General features: G+C 47.4%; 1 protein-coding gene across 1 annotated transcript; it reads right to left on the reverse strand.

Moving 5' to 3' along the window:
* Positions 1 to 343: 343 nt before the first annotated feature.
* On the reverse strand, positions 344 to 9032 carry cbln1 (cerebellin 1 precursor). Its single transcript, XM_069181324.1, has 3 exons — positions 8265 to 9032; positions 7225 to 7344; positions 344 to 2531 (listed from the first exon to the last, which is right to left on the reverse strand). The coding sequence occupies exons 1-3, from the start codon at positions 8514 to 8516 to the stop codon at positions 2334 to 2336; spliced, it is 570 nt and encodes a 189-aa protein (XP_069037425.1). The 5' UTR covers positions 8517 to 9032; the 3' UTR covers positions 344 to 2333.
* Positions 9033 to 9381: the final 349 nt, after the last annotated feature.

The raw sequence follows: 9381 nt of genomic DNA on the forward strand, positions 1-9381 counted from the left end.
ACTTGGTATCAGTTCATATGTCTCCAAAATCGTCCCCTTCGGATCAGGTGTTTGCTTCCCCAGAGGAGGCTCTTCTGTGATCTTTACCTGTTGGCTCGGTTGCTTATGACACAAAGACCTGTTTTGTTTCTAATGAGGGTGGGGAGTCCTCAGCGTGAGGGAAGGTGGTTCCGCCTTCGTTCGACATTCGTCGGGCAAAACTCGTCCACCCCAAAGCCCCAGAGGCACGATGGGAGACAGGCAGGAAGGACATGTTATAGACATGTAGAAGCTGCAGTCATGAACTCAGCCTCAAGCCCCCCACCCCACCCCAAAAAGAACAGCATTTGACTCCTGCTACCAGTTTCAGACCTGTACACTTACATCTTTATTAGAAATAAATCGTCACTGCCCCTGTACATTGTAGCTGCTACACTTGTAGCTCATAGTCTTGTAACTAAAAAACACAGTGTTTCTGATGCTGTGATGCTGCTTCCATTACTGTTCAAAGCCCTGGGCAGTGCCTACCCCTCTCTGCAGCCATAGCTGTCCGCTTCTTTAATGGGGATTATTACAGAGTTTTCCTTTACAAGAAATTACTCTAGTGCTTAAACCACAAGTACAGATGATTGTGCTGTTACACAGGCTTTTCTTCACCTTAAAATCAAGTTCAATGGTACCTGTATAAAACTGCTTAAAATCACATGTAAGCTTACTGAAATTGATCATTATTAAAATTTCACCTCTCCTAAGTCAGTTGTTTTTCTTTCGCCAGATGTTTAGCTGAGGCTGCAGGAAAACCACTCCAGTTTTGTTTTCGCTGCTGTCAGAATACTGTCGCCCAGAGGTTATAATTTCACTTTATTCAATTTAGCCTTTTTATTTTTAGCAGCCAAAGACCTTGGATTGACCCCAAGCTGCAAGACTGTAAAAAAAATAAAAATAAAGATAAATCCCCATCCCCAATCAGCGATAAACAAGCCCTGCTGTAACCATTTGCACCTTGAAAAGAAATCATTACACAGAATCCCCTCCTGTGTTATTAAACTATTACTGGGAGAGAAAAAGAAACTAAAAGGGGGAAAAAAAAGTCTTTGAATAAACAATGTAGCTTTGCTTATTATGCGAGTATTAATTTTCCCCTCTGGAGCTAATTAAATTCTTCAGTGCTGCAATATAAGCTTGAGAAGCCCCTGATCACAGTGCTTCCTCACTAGAATAGCTTTGGCAAGCAATCACAAGGCCAAGGCATTCACTGGGAACAGCAACAGAGCTGCAGACACTGTTCGGCAGTGAGGCTTGCAAGACTGGCAGAAAACAGGTAAAGCAATTTCGATGTTCAACAGTAAGTACTGCTTCCCAGGCTGAAGTGCATTGCTGTCACAAAATCCAGTCATTGCAGCGGCCTGTGTTAGCAGGACAGAAGAGTCCTCCTGTCGCCGCCGGTCTTGAGAAATGTGCAAAGCCCTGCAGCGTGCAGGAGGAGCGACATCTCTGCTTCTTTTTCACACTGTGCAACCTGAAAAATGAATCGCGTAGGGAGTCACGTGGTCCGGTTAAGAAAAATAAAAGTACCGTTTAAATTTTATTGACTTAAAGCAAAGAAAAGAGGAAAAAAAATCCTTTTGAATATTCACACATATTTTACAGTTATAATAAAACTCCATTATCATTTCTGGCATTGAGTTTAGTCACATCTGACCGAAACAAAACAAGAAGCATTAGAACAAATAGCAGCTTGGTATTCCACAACCACTGAGATTACATCGAAATACTGAAATACAGATATTCAACCAGGTTTTGGCTATTAATAGGTTATATTATATATAAACTTTAGGATTTTATAGATTAGTATACAGCAAGAGTTCTCCATACTGTTCCGACCGTCTCCACACACCACCCGAGAATCCAAAGGAACACCATCATGATGGAGTTAAGAACACAGACAGTACGGCACACACGTGGATCTTGGGGGGGGAAGAAAAGGAAAACCACAACGCTTAAGCTGTCTGAGAAGAAAAAAACTGCAACTGGGACTAGGAAGGGCGAAAGAGTTCCAGCTGGAAAACAGAGTTGTAGGTACAGATAAATGTAGCGAAAGGGAGGAAAAAAAAATCACAGGCTCCAAAAATAAAATGGTATATTCGGCTTTTTGATTGCGAATAAAGACTAGAAACATTCCTCAAAGCAGACGCGTACAGGCGCAGATAACGAAGGGCTTGGCCTCTTCCTATGATATTTGAAGGTATAAAAGTTTGCTGTCCAGAGCTCTGCAAAGCCACTGTGTGTGTGCGTCGGAGAGCCGCTGTGTTCCTACCCCTTCGGCTTCCCAGCGTCCCCAGAGTTTTAGTCCTTTACAGGGGGAAGACCAGGAATCCTGAGAACGTGGAGTATTTCCAGCCCCCCATGAGGTTCCCCCTCTCCAACTTGAGGTATGCCCGGTCGCCCTTCTCCATCTGGACAAGCACCCCGTTGCTGGCAGCCTCTCGAGTCACGTCCTGGTCTCCAGCGAAGGCGGAGATAACGGGCCAGCCATTCAGCATCAGGCTCACCTGCGGAGCAAGCAGCATGGGGCAGTGACTCGGGTGCACTCGTACACATCCCTGCAGACACCTGCAGACACCCGCAGTCACCCGCAGTCTCCCACAGTCTCCCACAGTCACCCACAGTCACCCACAGACACCCACAGACACCCACAGTCTCCCACAGACACCTGCAGACACCCGCAGTCACCCGCAGTCTCCCACAGTCACCCACAGACACCCACAGACACCCACAGACACCCACAGTCTCCCACAGACACCCGCAGTCACCCGCAGTCTCCCACAGTCACCCACAGACACCCACAGACACCTGCAGTCTCCCAGAGACACCCACAGTCACCCACAGACACCCACAGTCTCCTGCAGTCACCCGCAGTCACCCACAGACACCCACAGACACCCACAGTCTCCCACAGACACCCGCAGTCACCCGCAGTCTCCCACAGTCACCCACAGACACCCACAGTCTCCCACAGACACCCACAGTCTCCCACAGACACCCGCAGTCACCCGCAGTCTCCCACAGTCACCCACAGTCACCCACAGTCACCCACAGACACCCACAGACACCTGCAGTCACCCGCAGTCACCCACAGACACCCGCAGTCTCCCAGAGACACCCGTAGTCACCCGTAGTCACCCACAGACACCCAGAGACACCCACAGTCTCCCAGAGACACCCGCAGTCTCCCAGAGACACCCGTAGTCAACCGTAGTCACCCACAGACACCCACAGACACCCACAGTCTCCCAGAGACACCCACAGACACCCACAGACACCCACAGTCACCCACAGTCACCCGCAGTCTCCCACAGTCTCTTACAAGCTCCCAGAGACACCTAGAGACACCTGCACTCACCCACAGACACACACAGTCTCTCACAGTCTCCCACAGTCACCCATAGACACCCACAGTCTCCCACAGTCTCCCAGAAACACCCGCACTCACCCCCAGTCTCCCACAGACACCCACAGACACCCCGCTGACGCCAACAATCGCAGGCACTGGCAGTCACCCAGAGAAACAGACAGTCACCTGCAGTCACCTGCAGGTGCACAGACTGCCAGGCACTGATGCTTTCAAAGGCATTAAGATAATACTCAACGAGACCACAGAGCCAGGGAATGATAGAGTCCCAGTCAGACACAGGCATGAGGGCCAGATATATACAGAATGATCACACATATGCACAGAAACGCACAGTGTTTGGGTGGTGACACAGTCTGACCCACAAAATGACTTTTTTTCAGTACAGTAAAAAGTTGTGCTATAAGAGTATAATAAAATACATTGGTGTCCCCAATGAATAAAACAATCCCTGGGAGATAAAAATCATAAAAAAAGATGTAAAAGACGCTTGTCGTATTTAACAAAGTCAATCATTTCAGATTTGTTTCTCAAATTGACATCATGCAATTCATGCTGTTCTGGACAAAATATTAAAATAAAATCTTGGCTTGATGAGAGCCCATCTCAAGAGACACATCAATGTGGGGAGAATGAGAGACGGGTAGGATTGATTACTATAGAGAAACAGGTGCTTTTGGTTGTATAAATGTGTCACACAGCAACGAAGACAGAATGCATTTCTTCTGCAAAGTACTGTAGCTGTTTCAGCTTAACACCAGCTGCGCTCTTCTGAAGGACAGTTCTGCTTTACAGTGTAATTCAGTCAAACAGCGTCTTCAGAGCTAAAGCACACCAGCATGTGGCGTTCATCAAGTACCTCTCTCACCAGGACAGGGTGAGCAGACGCAGAGGACAATGCACTTGTGATTCTTGCTTATTGTTGTGGCGGGTTATTTCTCTTTCTACGGCTCACTAAAAACAAATACTAATGAGGTATTTGACCTTTAATATCGCTTCAGTTGTTTCGTTTGCGAAGGTGCGTGCCACGATTCAAAAATATTCACGCCTCCTGCAGAATGCACCACTCCCGACATATTTTCTGTAATTGTATTTAGAACTGTATCATTCATTTGTAAATCCTGTTCATGAAATAAAAACAGCTTTTGTTCACTTCTGTTGCCTAAGACTGTATATCGCGGAGGGCGGGAGTGCGCATTACCACACCTTCTCAGAAACGGCCCTGCTTTTCCGCCTAATATGTCAGCATTGATGCCTATTCTCTGAGCAGCAGAATCGCAAAAATAAATAATTAAGTGTACTGTACACGCCACTGCAGCTATTCGAGGAATACGGGTGTTACAGGAAGCATGGTGACACAATTTAAAAGTATCTTTAGTGGTTAAAATACAATGGAGTTGTGACTATGATCGTTCATTTTGTACTGGGTAGTGGTCAGAGGTGAGGAAGAGAATTGAGATTCAGGTGGTAGAAGAATTTCTAGTCTAGTAGTGACAAAAAGAGACCCTAAGAACACCAGATGTTTTCAGTCCTTCATACATTCCACTACAGGCACTGAGCTGGTATTTTGTGTGAGGCAAAAATTGAACCTGTTCGTCATCATACTTTCTGATTTTCCCCTACAAAAAAGTGTATAAGCCGTCTGCTCACTGCCCGTTCTTTAGGAGTGAATATTCGCCCCAGGTCAGTCAGTCCAGCAGACCAGCCTGTGGACACGGGCACCGTCCGGCCGCTGAGCTCTTTCCTTGCTCGTGTGGCTGGGCGAAACGGCGAACTGACCGCCATTTCAAAAGTTAACCGAGACTGAACGTCTTAAACGTATTTACGAAAATCCGCTAATATATCCGAAATATGAACTTTACTTTAGCACCATTTTAGTATGATTGTGTCATGACAAAAATGATTGGCTCTGGCCCTCCGTGTCCATGTGCCTCCAACTGAAATACATCTTCATGTTGTCGGGACGACGCGCTCAGCTGTGCAGCGCAAGCAACCAGATATTAGCGATGGTTTAGAATGAGTGAGACACTGACCCGGACCTGGCAATTAGTCTTTTACCCCGAATGACAACTATTCATGCGCCAGCAGCGCCTGTAATTATACAAACATGAAAGCGTAATGGACGGACGTTCCTTTAGCCTACGCCGTTAATGTATAAGCATCCAATTAGCCCTATTAAGCAAAGCGAAAGCTTCTAATATACATTTCGGAAGTGATTTGCGCTCCATTGTAATGCTGCAATTAACTTCAATTAGGAATTTAATGTCATATAATTAGATGGTTTCTGTCTAGTCCTCTTTTAAATGAGGAAAGCAGCTCTCCGATGCAAATGGTTCATGATAAAGGCAGAATTTATGAAAAACAATGCACAAGTACTGTAGCTGCCATTGCTATTTTCTTCCGATATTTTAATTTCATAGTAATCTCTTTTGAGTGTGGCTTTCGTCGTCTGCTATAAGGCTGGCGATATGTTCTTGGGCGTTCTCGTGACAGGCGGCGTATGATGTTTGATGCACACTGGGTTGCAATACTGTATGTGGTACTATTCCCCTGTTGAAAATGATCTCTTTCCCGTAACAAGGCATCTTCAAAAGAACCTGTTTTTTTTTCTAAATGTGGAGGCAAAACAAATTCGGCCTCTTTGATGCAAACTTTTACCATACGTGTAAAACTTTCCTGACATAAGAGTAAAACAGTGAGATTATGAATATTGCGGGTCGACTGCACGTGTATTTATCTTGTGACGCCAGTCTGCCTAACGTATCTAAAATAGAAATGCTTTCTTTGTGTCTAAAAGGAAGCCATATGTTCGCTGTGATGTGCGATTCCTTCACACGCTCCCTTGTGTGGCTCAGCTCCTGGGGTACATACAGTACATCTCCTCCGCCCCACCCCCAGAAACCTGCCACAGCGCCTCTTCGTCCTTACAATGCGATGAACGAGTTTTTGCTACAGTGACACGACACGGGATATATTGAAAAAAAAAACCTGATATTGTAGCGAGGGAACGCCAACACCCAAATAAACCACGCCATAGATCTTATTAAATGTAAATCATGTCGTTAAAGTTTTTTACAAGATTAATGCTCCCTTTATTGGGATGTTTAGTGCATTAATAGACTTTCCCTCAAGTGAATATACAGAAAATACCTACGGTATCATAATATATGCGAAAATATTTTAAGAACGAACAGGACCCTTCATTTCAGTTACCAGCCGATGAAAGTCGTTCTCTTAGTGCGCTGAACGACGTGTTAAAAGAGCTCGCTTACATTTAAAGGACCACGAAAGATTCATGTAGTGATGTGGTACGCTGGTTAAGAGCACGAATGAAGAGTACTTGTTTTCCTACAGGAAAGTGCTGCTCAGAGCCGAGTTATGAGCAGGAGCGCAACCCGAGCGGTTTGGCGACGGCGCTGTCCGAGGTGCTGACAGCACCTTCTCTCCCGCCGGCGCGTCTCTCCTCTTTCAACAGCGCGAAACTGCTAGCTGGTGCCCGCCGATTCACTTGATTATTATTATCATTTTTATCGGGTACATTTCCGCTAATTCTGTTTCAGACTCGATTGCAGTTCACTCTGTAGTCGAGGAATAGCGCATAACACAAAAGTCACAGCCCCGAGGGCATTAACCGTTATGCAATTCTGGGGGGAAGGGAAAAAAAAACTTTTCTGACATTATGGGATGTGTCTTTTAATTGGCAACAAACTGTAGCACATGCCATCAGCGCACAACCGAAAGAGGCGTCAGGATTGTGCATATATCAGCCCTCGCAGGACCCCCTGGCCCGCGTGTTAATGATTAAAAACGAGAACGATCGGAACGCCTCTGACCTGGATCGTCTGTCTGTTGTACACTTTCACCACATGGAAATTGAAACTGTAAATCCCCTTTCGTGGAGCGATGAAATTGCTTCTGTCCGCGTCGAAATTACTCCCAATGTTCACAAGCACCTGGAAAGACAGCAGGGGAGAAAGCGAACGCGGTCAGATCAGGCTACAGCGGTCGCGGTTCACTGGTGACGAGGCACCGATTCTAACAAAATACCTTCTGTGAAACGAACGCTCTTTCAAATGAAGATGAAGATAAAAAGGCGGTGAACTTCTGTTGACAAAGGGCTTCTGTGTTCTCTTTACAGATCCTTACACCTGGAGAGGCTCGGGAACCGATAGGGTTTTTCCTTCTTTCTGCTCTCCAGCTTAATCCACCTCTACCCGTTGTCTGTTACAGTAGGTGCCTAAAGTGGCTTGTAGCCCTTTGCATGATATCTTTGAGCACGTTTGTTAATATCTCGCTAAATGAATGAAACTCTTTTCAATTCTTTTTCGTGTCACCCCCGTCCCGTCCCCCGGGGGAATCTGCAGAATTAATTTAACAGAAGCACGGAAATAACCCAGTTAAGAGGTAGTTTATGATCTCAGAATCGGTCGGACAGCGCCATTAAATATAATCGAAAGCGATACTGTAGTAATTAACCTTTCACCGTATCCGTTTGAAGCCCGGACTGACGCGACATAAGACATCGCTTTATCGCGTCGGCAAGCCTGGTTCTCGCAGGAAAACAGTGCTGTTACTATTAATAATAGCAACAAACGTGGAAAATATTCTCCTTTTCTTTCTGTGATTTTCCAGTCGCTTGTTGTCTTCGCTCATTCTCTATTTTAAAAAAAAAAACGAACCCCTGAATTCAAGAAAACTTTCTTGCTTTCCAAACGTCTCGAATGCCCGAATAAGGACCAGAGCCGTGGACAGCGGGGACCGGTGTTTCCCAGACCCACCTGTCCGCAACGATGCCCACTGCTCCAGTCTCTCCCCCCCGCGGGTGTCGGCGGAGACGCCTCACTCTCACCCTGCCCGGCTCCCGGATAGTTACCTGATCGAAGTAGATGACCATGGTGCGGTTACTCATCTCCGAGGGCTCGTGGTTGGTGTTTCTGACCGCGGAGAAAGCCACCTTGGCGCTCCCGGACCGCACGGATATTCCCAGCGCCGTCCCCGTCGGGTCCGAAGTGGGGTTCGAGTCGCAAACTACCAGGCATTTCCCCTCCAGCACAATAGGTTCCGTCTCGTTCTGGCCGCAGACGAGTCCAGTTAGCCACACCGCACTCACTACAAGCACCAACATGACGGCAACTTCAGTCAGCGCCTGAAATGCAGCTCAATTTCCCACTAGACTGCACTTAGTTTTCTTTTGAATGGGCTCCCCAGATCTTTATATCCAATCCAGATTTTGAGAGGTACTTTTTGCTTTCCGGCGTTTCTCGTTTGTCTGTTACGGGATGCTATCTCCTCCTTACCCAGGAGAGCGGGGTGGGGGGGTGATACCTCGGATTATGCTTTTTCTTCTTCTTCTCTTCTCTGAGAGCGTCCTTTTCACCCCTTTCACTCCCTCGTTTTTTTGCGGCTGGCTCGGCTTTCTCGACTGGCGCTCCCCCGCCTTCTTCTCTCGCTCTAAGGCTGGCTCGAAGTAGCCATGGAGTGCAGAACGCGGCCTTTGTCAAGTTGAAACACAGTTGAATACATAGCGCAGTGTCCGTTCGCTGCCGCTCTGAATTATTGATATGTGAGATATTGGAACAGAAACACAAAGGCTCCGTCAGCGGTGCTCCCGCCTTCTCATTTCCAGCAGAACCCCCCTGCCGGGTCCCAATCACGGCTCAGAACCGCCGCAGGTTTCCAATCGCGTCCCGGCCCGCCCCCTCCCACGTGACTGGGGCTGTTCTTATACGCGTGCTCCAGGTGGACACCGGTCCGGAGAAGCGAGGGGAGTGGACGGACCCCGGGCCCGAGACAAGGGGGCCACGGTTTATAAAGCACCGATCGCTCCTTACGTGTCCCCGCAAGCGCGGAGGCTGGAAAGTGGAAGGCAGAAGCGGAGCGACCGCAGGAGAGAGCCGGGACACAGCCGGGTGGACTGGGAGGTGTGAAATCTGGGCTCTGAAGGCATCTGCTCTTTAGGACTGTAAGAAACACAAGGGAGTCGCTCCTTT

Source organism: Lepisosteus oculatus, chromosome 20 (assembly GCF_040954835.1).
Source record: "Lepisosteus oculatus isolate fLepOcu1 chromosome 20, fLepOcu1.hap2, whole genome shotgun sequence".
NCBI lineage: Eukaryota > Metazoa > Chordata > Actinopteri > Semionotiformes > Lepisosteidae > Lepisosteus > Lepisosteus oculatus.

Coding starts and splice junctions, on each gene's coding strand:
- cbln1 (XM_069181324.1), bottom strand. CDS start 8,516: ATGTTGGTGCTTGTAGTGAGTGCGGTGTGGCTAACTGGACTCGTCTGC. Junction 7,345..8,264: donor TGGTCATCTACTTCGATCAG/GTAACTATCCGG, acceptor CTGTCTTTCCAG/GTGCTTGTGAACATTGGGAG. Junction 2,532..7,224: donor ACAACAGACAGACGATCCAG/GTCAGAGGCGTT, acceptor CTTGCTCCGCAG/GTGAGCCTGATGCTGAATGG.